The 13,206-nt window shown below is 43.2% G+C and overlaps 1 protein-coding gene across 1 annotated transcript; it reads right to left on the bottom strand.

Moving 5' to 3' along the window:
* Window positions 1–224: 224 nt before the first annotated feature.
* LOC6038246 (nucleoporin Nup188) lies at window positions 225–12,115 on the bottom strand. Its single transcript, XM_038262269.1, has 4 exons — window positions 11,633–12,115; window positions 7,141–11,548; window positions 1,229–1,609; window positions 225–1,167 (listed from the first exon to the last, which is right to left on the bottom strand). The coding sequence occupies exons 1-4, from the start codon at window positions 11,656–11,658 to the stop codon at window positions 271–273; spliced, it is 5,712 nt and encodes a 1,903-aa protein (XP_038118197.1). The 5' UTR covers window positions 11,659–12,115; the 3' UTR covers window positions 225–270.
* Between the last annotated feature and the right edge of the window lie 1,091 nt (window positions 12,116–13,206).

Genomic DNA, 13,206 nt, shown 5'->3' with positions numbered 1-13,206 from the left:
ATATTGACAAGAAAGAACTTGGGGCGTAATCTAACCACAAGTTCTTCCAGGATGCTTTCTTCGGACTGGCTGCGCTTGTGTTCGATTAGATTAGATTAGATAGTCCTCAACAATACCTACAACTTTGCCGAAGACACCAAATTGATCAGAAAATGCGTTTTCGAAAGCAAGAAAATAAATATTTCTCATTTGGCGTAAAACGTAATTTATTCAACAAGAAAAAAAATGTCACATCGCAACGGAACACACGCGTCCACCCTCCAAAGCCGTTTAATTCTCGCTTTGCGATATAATCAAAAACAAATTCGAAAACAGATGCAGATAGTCCTCCTCGACGATCCGCACGTACGACAGCCCCGTGTACTTGCTCTCCTCCGGCTCGTAGTAGATGGGATCCTCTTCAGGCATCGCGTACGCAAACGTCTTCATTCCGGCCTCCAACCCGTCCTCAAACATGACGCGCTTGACTGGACCTGATGTGGATGGTTTCAGGATGCCACGCGGGGCCGGCGTCGACGAGGACATCTTGGGCGTGGAAGCGGTTTGCTGCAGGTGCTGCTTCCGGACCACGTTGACCCGCATCGAGCGGTCGGGTTTCTTGGGCGGGGCTTGTTGGAGAGGGCTTGCTCGGCTGTCTTCATTGTCGTCTTCGTCGTCGTCGTAGCTGTTGAGGATGGGCACGGAGCCGTACTTTTTACGGGTGAGGATCTCTTTGGAGTCTTTGAGGATGCGCTTCTTGACGAAATCGTGGAAGATGAGCAGCTCGGTGCTGAGTTCGCGCTTGATGAGCTGCTTCTCGCGCTGGGAAAGGTTTGCGTCTTTGAGGGCGAGCAAGCTTTGGGAGGCTAGTAGGGTGAGTACGAATTCGAGGCCGCTGATGCAGAGTTTGGAGTCCAGGTGGGTGAGCAGTTCGTTTGAGAGGGCGATTGCGTTGGTAGAGGTGAAGCTGGATACGGAGGTCATCGAGAGGGACTTGGAGAAGGGTGTGCGTGCGCTGCTTGACGGGCGGGACGGGGTTCCGTCGGGGGAGGCGGCGGCAAGAGCGGACTTGTTGAGTCGAGCAAGGGCCGAGTTGGAGAGCGAGGGCGTGACGTCGAAGCCGTCCGATTCTCCGGATTTCGAGGGTGGGAGTTGATTGAGGGGAGTCTCCTGGAACGAGTAGTGTTGCTGGAAGTAGGAGAATGGTCAATGTATCGGTCAAATTACTTTTAACAAGGGTTCAACTCACCACGTTCAACACCTTAGTGAACATGCAAACCGCTCGCAGCACCGTTCCGAAGCTCAGCTGGGAGGCACTCTCGGCGTTCATCTTCGGCACCCCGAACTGAATCTCAATCAGCGGGTACCACTTGCCGGGCAAAAAGTGCACATCGCACAGCAAACTCAACAGGGTTGGGCTGAACTTGAGCAGACACTTGGCGCACAACGTCACAATCTCCACCGAGTTGTTCATCGCTGTGACGAGCTCGTCCGAGGTGTCCACGGCGTTCGGGTCGTCGTGCTGCTCGTGGGTTAAATCCGGCACCGATGGGCCCTCGGCGAGACGTTTGAGGATTTTTGGACGGTAGAGTAGCGACACGGCGTGGTCCATCAGAATTTGGACGCAACGCTGGAAGAAGACAATCGTTGAAATCAAGGTTGTTAATCGTTATAATTATCGTTGTAATATTAGTGTCTAACGATAACGATAATGGTTATTTTTATCGTCGGGACAATAACGATTTATAGTTATTTCGATCATTCTACCAGCGATTATATTATAAAAGTAAGTTTCAAAGTATGAATACTCAAAATGTTTTACAAAATACCCCATATTTTGAAAATAACGAAAAATTTCATAATTTGCCATATGTGTATCAAACGAATGAAATTTTGTATGCTTTTTTACTTTTATTAGAGTACTATTCTCTATGATTTCGCAAATCTACATTTCTTTATATTTTTTGATTTGGATGATACTTTGTCCATGCATTCCTCATTTAAAAAGAAGTCATTTTGCATCATTAGTTTTTCCATAAAACTCTCCATACAATTTTGGGGGCTGGTCATAATAAATGGGAAGATAAATGTATGACATATTTTTTGAAAAGATAAGAAAATTTCACAATAGTTTTAATTTTCAACATAAAACATCGAACCAATAGTTTCCGAGATATCGTCGGTTAAAAATTACAGGCTAATTGGCACTCAGAAAAATCATTGTCATAGATTCGTATTATTTGTAAGGCTGTATTGCCCGGTTTTCAAAGTGCCAGAGAAAAAATTGCAGGAATTTTTTTTCAGATTTTCAAAAATATTTTTTGGGGTTACTTTTCTATCAAAAAGTGTTTTTAAAATGAATAAAAAAACGAAAAGAAATGGAAAAATTGTACCTAAAAAAATTAAAGTACTTTATGTTGCACCATCAAGGCTGTTTTTTTTTTGTACCCTAAAGTCGCTATGTTTTTTGCCTTGTACCTATTTTTAGAAAACCCATTTTGTATGTATGAAATTGTATGGAGACTTGTAAGGAAAAACTAATAAAAATAATGCAAAATTACTTCTTTTGGCAAAGGAAATGCATGGACATAAAAAAGTAAAAGGAGAACTATTCCACAGTTTTTTTTGTGAAATATTTTAAGTATTTTCACAAAAAATGTATTTTTCAAACGTACTCACATTTTTAATAATTGGTAATTTTGTATGTATTTTCAAATTATTAAAGTTTTTTAAAATAAAATACTGAAATTTTCAAAAATGCCATACCTATTTTTAAAATACATACATTTTGCATTGTGAAAAAAATACGGTGTTTGTAAAAATTTGAGAATTTTACAAACAAAGCTCTACTTAAGTGAAAATTCATACAAAATTTCACTTAGTTAAAAACCCATATTGCAAGTTATGATTATTCGAGTACAGATTTTACCAAAAATACGTTATTTTGTGAAAATTTAAGTATTTTATAAAACAAACCAAAAGAGTAAAAATGTACACAAATTTTCGTTTGAAATCATTTTGCGAAAATTTGAGTATTTTACAAACAAAACTCTAATAAAGTGAAAATTCCTACAAAATTTCATTTAGTATACCTTTATTGCATGTTATGATAATTCGAGTAGGTACATATTTTAACAAAAATACGGTATTTTGTGATTTTTTTTCGTATTTTACAAAAAAATCTAATAAAGTGAAAATGAATTAAAAAAATCGTTTCGTTTGATATCCATGTTGCACATAATGAATGTTAAAGTATTTTCGAAAAAATATGGTATTTTGCAAGGTATTTTCTGAAAACTTGAGTATTCGACATTAAATAGTACGGTGTTATTGTGAAAATTTGAGTATTTTACAAACAAAACTCTAATAATGTGAAAATTCCTACAAAATTTGACTTCGTTTGATACCCTTACAGGGCTGCGGAGTCGGGTCATATTTCAAGCGACTCCGACTCCGACTCCGGCTTTCTTTGATTAGCTGACTCCGACTCCGACTCCGGCTCCGGCTTTCAACAAATGGTTGGCTCCGACTCCGACTCCGACTCCGGCCTACCAACTCTAGCCGACTCCGACTCCGACTCCGACTCCAGCTTCTAACAAATGGTTGGCTCCGACTCCGACTCCGACTCCACATATTTTTAAATGTTTCAAAAGTTAGTTAATTATTATTATAGTTAATTATTTTTAAAACATTGATAAATAGGATTATTTAAATACTCGCTAAGCGTCATGTTTTTCTCAAGAAAAATAAGTTCGAATCACAAAACGGAAAAAAAGTTTCTAGGTTACAAGTTTTATACGTTATGGAAACAGAAATCAAAAATATCAGTTTTAGAGGCATTTTGAGAAGAACAGTTTTGTAAGTAAATTTGGATTTATTTGCTTAACCTCAAATTTGCAAATAATTTATTCATAGCTAATAAATTTAAATATTAAATTGTTATTTTTGAATGAATAATTAAAATAAACCTGGCCTTAATGATCTATTGAACATAAAAATTCAATTTGCTCACTTTCAGGCTGACATTTATAAGAAGCACAGTGACAGGCACCATTTTTTTAAATGACAATTTTAAACGAAACATTTTTTTTTGTTTTTTTTAAGACGTACATTAGGGTGCCCAGAATATGAAACTTTTTTTCAAAACCTCGCTCCACAAGCTAAATATTGTTCCTTGACCTATTTTAGGACTCTAGGCCAAATATGAGCAAAATCGGTCATCATTTACCCATTGATACTCGGAGGTGAAGTTTGTATGGAAAAAATCGAAAAAATGTATGGAAAACCCATTTTTTACGGTTTGGTCTGCACGGTGCGCTACTTCCATCCAAATATTCTCAAAAGTGAGATTCTTATTGGAAATTTAATGCTCTACAACTTTGTAGAACATACCAAAGCTGTAAAACTCGATCCTGAAAAATTATTAGCAATTTAAAAAAGTCATTTTTGTATGAAAAACATTTTTTTCGCCGACTTTAGGCTCGGGTATCAATGGGTAATTCTCATCCAATTTCGCTCAAAATTTATACAGATGCTTAAAATTAACCCAAAAAACCGTTTTCCGCTTGAGGAGCAGGGGGTCATTTTTTCTGGGCACCCTAACGTACATGGACATCACGCCATGACTGAAGGAAATTATTATTGCAAATCAATGTATCTAAACAATTTCTTCGTGGAAAGGACGCTTGAGAGTTCCTTTTCAAATATCTGTGACATGAAAAAAAATTTACCCTGGAATTTTTTTTTTTAATTTTAAAATTCAATATGCATTTAAAAGGAGGCGCACGATACTTCGTGAATCTTCACCTTAAACGAAACTTTATGAATGATCTTGCGCCTCCATCAAAATAAATGAAACAATTTAAAATATAATAAAAAAAAAAACAAATATCCACAAGTAAAATATTTGCAATGATAATAAGCTTCCGTCCGTAACGTGGGACATACAGTATGAAAAAAATTCTTACCGGTTGATAATATTTTGATTTTGTTTTTCTAATAATATTTGAAAAATAAATTAAAATCCTATATTTTGTTCTATACAATTTTTTATTAGCTCATTTTTGTACTGAAATCTTGAGATTTGTTCAACGATAATTTGGAACGATATCAAAATAGTCTATCTTAAATCAACATCAACATCAACATTCAATGATTATTTAAAAATTAGTTAAAACTTCTTTTGATATTTTTGTTAGTTTTAATTATTTTCAATGCAACACTTTGATTTTCTTGTACTCAGTTATAAACAAAATGCGCATGTTGAGTTCCAAGTTAGACATTGTTATTACGTTGATTATTTGTTACTGTCAGTGACTCTTTTTGGATTTCCAAAAACAGTGATTACTATTTTAATCTTTTTATGTACCTCGTAATTTTTTTTCCTAAAAAATGATTCAACTTAAAACCTCCAAGACATTCGCTATCGGGGTAAAAGATGACTGGATGAAATTTCGGTCAAATTTGAATTGAAAGGGCACATAAATATAGGCAAAAGGAAGAAGTCAAGAATCAATTAGATATGTCTGACTACATAACCTATATTTTTTATTATTTTTTAAATTATGATACTACATACTTGGGTAAGAGGTTATCATTTAGTGATTTTAGTGAAATAACACAATTAGAGCTTTCCAATCACAATAAACAGCTTCAAAAACATAATGGCATCTGATAAATCTCTAAAATAATAAAAATGAAAAAAAAATTGCGACGCAGTGCATGCGACGTAAAAAATAATAAAAAATATAAAAAGTTTTATAAATTATGCTGTTACATAGGAAATACTGAACAATAAAAAATCATATTTTTTGTTGAATTTAAGATAACTCCGACTCCGACTCCGACTCCGGGTTATCAGAAATCTTCGGCTCCGACTCCGACTCCGACTCCAGCTCTTAAAATTTAGCCGACTCCGGCTCCGACTCCGACTCCAGCTGTTTGAGTTTTGACGACTCCGACTCCGACTCCGACTCCAGGTCCCCAAAAAGACCCGACTCCACCGACTCCGGCTCCGACTCCGACTCCACAGCCCTGGATACCCATATTACAAATTATAAAAATAGTGAATAATGAAAATGTAAGTACAGTGCTTGTTCGGTAACTGGGCCGAGAACGTAGCCCAGTTACCGAATGCTACTCGCTAAAGGAGGCATTAGACTGCGGCAAACAAGCAAACAAACAAAAAACTCGCACATTTTGACAGTTTGCCAGTTCGTCTGCGTTGTTTGTTCGCCAACATATGTTTGCAGAAACGTCAGCTTGCATACATTTTGTCTTGTTAGCGAGTTTGCCGCAAACAAGTTTGCGAGTTTGGCAAACTGTCAAACGCGTAAAAGTGCGAGTTTTTTTGTTTGTTTGTCATAGTCTAATACCTCCTTAACTGGGTAAACAAAAAGTGCCGAGGGGACCACCAATGCATTATTTCTTTTAAATAAAATATAAAAATAAAAGTTTCATAAATCTTTGTCAAGAGCTATTTTTTCTAGTGTTTTTTGATTGAGACTTTAAATTTCACAAAAACATAAATAAATATTTTATTTATTATACTTGATTTTGCATCTATTGACCCCTAGGCCATTTTGGTTTGTTTTTATTTTTGACGTTTGTATGCTTTTTATGTGGGCTACACTGCCCATGATCGCATAAATGTCCCATATGCAAAAACAGCAATCTGAGAAAAATGCAAGACAAGTTTGTCCCACACATAAGGCTACGTGTTAAGTTTTCACGAAAAAACTGGATTTCCTCCTGATTTCTAGAACAAAGTGCTGGATGTTATAGGCTCTTTAGAAAGAGCATACAATTTTGAACCAAACTGCATCATTAGCTCAAAAGTGATGCAAATGCATATGGGACATTTATGCGATCATGGGCAGTACAGCCCAGTTATCGAACGCCCAGTTAAAAAACAGCCCAGTTAAACAACGCCCAGTTACCAAACAAGCACTGTTTTTCGATTTGCATACAAAATTTCGTTTCGTTTGATACCCATAATGAAAATTTGAATATTTTCCAAAAAATACGATAATTTGTTAAAAAATGTTTGAGTATTTATACTTTGAAACTTACTATGTTCTCAAGCAAACTTATTCTTAGAGAATTCTTTGAAAATTTAACTCAAAATCAATTTTCGCTGAAAGAAATTAACAAACTCCTCACCATCAAATTGATCAAACTCTGCCCATGCTCCAGCCGCCACTCCTTCTCGTAGTTCACCAACTCACAAAGCAGCTCGAGCGTGCCCTTGATCAAGGCGATCGCATTCCCCTCCATCGATTGCTTCGCCAGCAGCAACGAGTCCATCAGGAACTCCTCGTGGATGCCGGCGAAAAAGATGGCATCCTTGAAGAAGCGCTGCCGATGCTGGGCCAGCAGCACCCGCACCAGTTCGATGCCCTTCGTGTAGATGGGCCACCAGTCCTGGGTTTTCCACTTGTGGCCCGTCTCATCGGGCATCACGTACGGCCGCTGCAGCAGCTCCTTCGGCGGCAGCAGCTTCAGCCACAGATAATCGCCAATGTCGCAGTGCAGCATTTCGGCCGAGCAGCGGCGGCTCTTGGCCAGCACCACCAACAGTTCGAGCACCTCGGCGGTGATCTTCCGCCGGGAGTAGTTCTGCAGCAGCGTGCTGGTAATGCTGAGCAGCCGCTGGAAGACCTTTGCCCGCACGAACCAGCACTGCCAGCGGGTCGGGGGGCTTTCGTGTTCCTCGAACACCAGGACGAGCTTCTTGACGAGGGTTAGCGCGAGCAGAAGAGGGACTTGGTCTCGTTGCGTTAGGGTGAGGGCTTTCGGGGACTTGAGTTCGATTCGGGTGGTGACTTCGAGGTCGTACACTTCCTGGCAGACGACGTCGACGGCGGAACGGGTGACGCTCGAGATGATGGCGTCGTGTTCGATGAGTTGATCCGCTTGAAGCTCGACGGTTTTGATGGCTATGGCCAGGATGGACTCTTTGGCTCGACGGTGCAGCTCTTTGTAGCTGATGGCGAGTGCGTTGAGCAGGTCTTGGATCTTCGTGAGGACTTGGGCGTCCTGTTCGGCGTTTTCGGTGTACTTGTGCTCGTAGTCGGACAACACGACAAGGTAGAGTTCAGCCAGAATCACAAACGGGCGCAGATCGTCGGCGTACTCGGCGCGTTCGAGTAGCACGTTCAGGCACTGGTCCGCCAGGAAGCGTTTGCTGCGGTCGGGGAGATGGACGCCGGTGTCCTTCTTGCGAATGAGTAACACCAGCAGATCTTTGAAGCACTGCAGCCGGCTAAGCCACTCGGGAGTTTCGTCAACGACCGGAGACGCGCACAGCGAGCTGTCGTCATGCACCTTCCCCGTCGTTTTGGGCAGGTCGAAAACGGCGCGAACCCACCGCGAAAACACGTCATAATCGAGGAACTTTTCGTACACTTTCTTCAGATCCTCGTCGACCTGTTTGGCGGAGTCTATTTTGAACAGCTCGATCCCCAGGATGTTGAACAGCTGGCTGTACGCTTTAACGTTCTCGCTAATGTTCCCGAACAGCGGATTGCACAGCGAACTCCAGAAGGTCTTTTTCTCGAGCAGATCCTTGCACAGTATCTGCATGTTGTTCTTCCAGAGCGCGTGGAACAGCGACATAATCCGCGACAGCAGCGGACTCTCCAGCTTCTTCGGATCGCTCGAGATCGCCTCCAGATATTCCTCCATGTAGGTCGGGATGCCGTCGCTGATGTTCTTCTTCTTGCCCGGCTTCACGCCCAGGAAGAGCCGCTGCTCGACGTTGTCGTAGTGCACCTTGAAGAAGGCCTCCGTCAGGCCAGGTTGCTTGTGAATGCACGCCTCTACGAACTCGAGCACGGCGATTTTCAGGTTATCGCTTTCCAGGTCGTCCCGCAGGCGCTGCAGGAAGATGACCCGGATCTGGTCGGGCTCCATGTCGAGACAAGCAAGCAGGGACATTTTGAACTCGATCGAGAAGCGTCGGAGCAGGCGACAGGACAAGATCGGGAGTCGGCGGTTGAAGATGTTGTTCATGTAACCTGTTACCACCGGGATGATCCGCAGGTTGTCCCGCTGCTTGGGCTGGGTGTAGATGGCGGACTCGAGTGGCGACAGCAGCTTTGGGTCCGGGATGACGTGGTGCTTGAGGCGCAGGATTTGCATGAGGATCGTCATGGAGAGTTGAACCACTTGGTTCATGCTCTGCTCTGGCGCCATCATCCAGCTGGTTTCGTTCTCCATCACGGACTGGAGGTACGCGTTGCCGACGCCGACGAACTTGAGCAGCGTCATGCCGTTGTCCAGGTCGAGCAGACTGTACACGCACACGTTGCGCAGGATCGTCCGCGGGTAGTCGTTCTTGAGGGCTTCCGGTGAGAGCTGGAGAATTTCAAACAGGTACTGCAGAATGAAAACGTAGATTTTCTGCCGCTCGGATTCGTTCTCGAAGCGCCACGTGTGGGCGTGCGGGAAGACCTCCCGCAACAGGAAAATCAACCCGGGCAGTTCGACGCCAAACACGTTGTTCTTCCCCAACTTTGTGTACGTCTTCAGGAAGTTCAGGTACGCCATCAGGATGCAATACTTTCCAGCATTCTTCTCGTAGTTCACCAAGTAGAACCCAATCAAACTAGACTCAAAGCTCGTCCCTGCAGCGTAGTCTTTAAAATCCAAGTTTGCGTTGTTCACCGTCGGCAGGATGTTCAAATTGATCACCCTGGCGTAGATTTCCGGCTCAAACAGCGGCACCAGCGCGGCACAAACGTTCAAGCACTCCGCCAGCAGCTCAATCGGCGGCGCCTGGATCACCTTAAACTTGAGCAAGATGTCAAACACCATCTCCGTCGGGTGCACCATCTCCGAGCTAATCTCGTGCGGCTGGTGAATGCGCTTCACGGCCACCGCCAGGTACCGCAGTCCGGTCGTAATGCGCTGAATGCGATCTTCGTTGAGCTGCGTGTACGACAGGGCGTCCGACAGCAGCTCGTTGATCTCGCGATGAAGCGCGGCGTAAAAGTTAAACTTGGTGCGGAAGTGCGCTAGGGTGTGCGATCGCTTGTCGATCACGATCGTGGAGGTTCCACGTGGGACGACGTAACCAATCTTCCGGAAGGGAACGTAATCGTGCGCCAGGATGAACTCGTCTTCGTTCATCGCGGACGGACGCAGTTCGTAGTGGTCCGGGTTGTAGACTTCGCTGTAAACTGGGAGGTTTTCCAGCAGATCGTGAATGTACTTGTTCTGGTTGGTGCCGGCGGAGGCCAGTGCGTGCGCGATCATGGCCAGTGGGGTGAAATCTACGGGGAAATTCTCCAACGTCGTGTCGAACAGCGAGCGGACGGGATTGTCTTCGTTTTTGCAGAATTCTGCCGCGATCGAAGGACTGTGCAACAGTTCGCTTAGCAGGTCGTAGATTTTAGCGTGCTGCGCAACGGATCCGTCCGAATCGAACAGCTGGCACAGGAATCCCAACTGGTTGAAGATGGCTTTCCTGGTGACGCGACAAACAATGCTGTGATCGTTGAACGTGGAATGCTGCACCATGGCCAGCAGGTATTCGAAAACGCCCAACTGAATCGCCCGCGAGCCAAACTGACGATATCTGCTGGACAAATCGTCGTCGTCCAAGCGATTCTGCAGCCGAAAGTTGAACAGCATCCACGCCAGCAGCAACGGTCCGTGCTCGGGAAACGTGTGCAGCGTTACAATCTCCCCGTCCAAAGCCTTAATTACTCCGTCGATCCAACGCTCATCACCGGCACTCTCGCTCAAATCCAACGCTCGATACACGATGGCCAACTCACTGAACGTTATCCTCTTCACCATATCGCTGTGTGCTTCATTGCCATTGTTCAGATACTGATGCACCCGACCAAATGAATGCCCCTTGAACAGCTTAAACAACCTGGCAAACTCTTCCACCCCAATCCCGTCGTAGTGAACAATCAACAATATAATGTGCAACGTTTCGTTAACTTCCCGCATCTTCCGCTCCGACCACGCAACCATCTTCGCCTGGTTGTTAAACATATCTCCCGGAATCAACTTGCCCGGCATCGTCTCGTTCACCAAACTCTCCAGCTGGCCAATGTACGACTTGCGCAAATTCGCAAACCCAATCTTATCCACCACCGTCTTGTACTCCCGCGAGTACGGATGGCTCCCCGAGTTATAAAACTCCAGCAAATTCTTCACAATCTTCAGCATCACCATCCGCTCCAACGAATAGTATGCCCAAATCTCGTTCAGCAAGCTCAGCATCGAACTCTCCGTCGAGATGTAATCCGCCAGCGCATTCGCCGGCCCGCGGTACTCATTCACCAAGTAAAAACACAAAATGTTCCACGACTGGACGGCGTCAATGTCCAGAAACTGGTACAGCTTGGTCGCGAACCCCAGCAGCTTCTCCTGCTTGCGCTCCTTCATCATCTTCTGCAGCCGCTCGGCGGAACTCTTGTCCGAGCCGGCCTTCCGGAACTGCACCAGCCCATCCGTGAGCTCCTTCGACACGTCCAGCAGCTTGTCCCGCACGACGGCGGACGGTGTCTCGTAGTGGATGCCCGAAATCAGCTGCCACAGCTTCTTCCACTGACTGCCGGGACAGAGAGGTTATGTTGATGTAAACAAAGTTTGGGCGCCTCGGCCATTGGCGCATTTTATGCGAATTTGTACTTACATTACGTCGCCGTTAACGTCCTCCATGTTGAGATAACTGAATTCGGGGGCTTATCTTTAAAACAACTCCAAAGAAAACTGCGGATTTGTTAATTTACGCGTAAAATCACAAATTTAGTTGAAACAAAACCGTCTCCCGTCTTGCTGCTTTTTCGCGATTTTTGTTGTTTTGACAGTTTGACGGTTCTGTCGGCTAAAGCCTGGTCTACAATAGGAAACTCGCAGGATCGCAGATGCAAGCGCAAGTTTTAAACACATGCAAATCAATCTGATCTTCTACAATGACAATGCTGCGGTGCTGCGATTGTGTACTAAAATCGCAGACCGCAGGTCGCATGTTCTAAATTTTGAAATAAATGAAAATTTTCGCAGGATTTCTGCGTTGACAGTTCCAAATGGGAAATCACAGCAACCAACGCAGCCCATTGTAGATACTCGCAGGAAAGTCTGCGTATTTAGAACGAAATTTTTTCACAACTGTCATCGCGGCGCAGCGTAGGATCGCAGCAGTTTCCCGATGTAGATCAGGCTTAAGGAAAGCTTTAGTACAACTACCCACCGGTTTTGAAGATGGAACTATTCTTTAATTACGATACGAAGTGAATAGAGCTTTATGACGTTTCGCGTACACACACTACACGGAAAACCGGCATTAGTCTTTAAAGACTTATTTTTAGCCTTTTTTGAAGTTCGGTCAGTATTGTCAGAAAAAGGCCTAAAAATTAGTCTTTTTTTGGGCCTAAATTTTAGGCTTTTTTTAGAACTTAGTGCAAAACTTAGAAAAAGACTAAATTTAAGGCTTTTCTGTACTATAAACTTTGGTTCACGATTTGACATGTCAAATCAGAAAAAGTTGATGTTGCCGGTGGTGGTTGCTGTTCGTCGGACAGGGGCAGGATTTTGGCCAGTTTGCAGGTAAGTTTTTGTGTTTTTCCTGCCGGAAGGTTCGGCCGGAGTGAGACGGCGGCCGAACGAAATGTCTGCTGTTTACCGGGTTCCCAAATTCTGGTTCTCGGTACGGTGGAGGAAGACGGGAAGGCGTGTTTTTTTGCGGATGCAGGAGGGAAGCAACTTTTTTTTTGTGGACGGCGTGGACGTGTGGACGTGTGGACAGAAAATGGACGTGTGGACAGAAAATCTCGGAATGAATCCGCCGGGGATTGAAATCCAAAGTGGAAGCGAAAAAGGGCAACGAAGCGGGAGTGGACAACCGACGGTGGCGGTGAAAATTATGGTGGTGGTGGTTGTGTTTGTGTTTGTGAATAAGTGGTGTGTGTGTGTGTGTGTGTGTGTTTATGAGCGAAATTTTGAAAATTTGCGCGTGTGCTACTCCGTATGTATGTGTGTGTGTGTGTGTGTGTGTGTGTGTGTGTGTGTGTGTGTGTTAAAAAATTCAAAAATTTAAAAATTTAAAAATTCAAGAATTCAAAATTTTTTAAATTCAAAAATTCAAAAATTTTAAAATTCAAAAATTCAAAAATTCAAAAATTCAAAAATTCAAAAATTCAAAAATTTAAAAATTCAAAAATTCAAAAATTCAAAATTCAAAATTCAAAATTCAAAATTCAAAATTCA

This window comes from Culex quinquefasciatus, chromosome 3, assembly GCF_015732765.1.
Source record: "Culex quinquefasciatus strain JHB chromosome 3, VPISU_Cqui_1.0_pri_paternal, whole genome shotgun sequence".
Lineage (NCBI taxonomy): Eukaryota > Metazoa > Arthropoda > Insecta > Diptera > Culicidae > Culex > Culex quinquefasciatus.
The sequence above is the reverse complement of the archived record's forward strand: the minus strand, read 5'-3'. Positions and strand labels throughout refer to the sequence as shown.

Bases quoted from the DNA above. Each gene is read 5' to 3' on its own strand.
- LOC6038246 (XM_038262269.1), bottom strand. From the start codon at position 11,658: ATGGAGGACGTTAACGGCGACGTAAT. The intron at 1,610-7,140 runs GTGAGGAGTTTG...GTCTTCTTCCAG, and splicing joins AGAGTTTGATCAATTTGATG to CGTTGCGTCCAAATTCTGAT. The intron at 1,168-1,228 runs GTGAGTTGAACC...TCCTACTTCCAG, and splicing joins TCACTAAGGTGTTGAACGTG to CAACACTACTCGTTCCAGGA.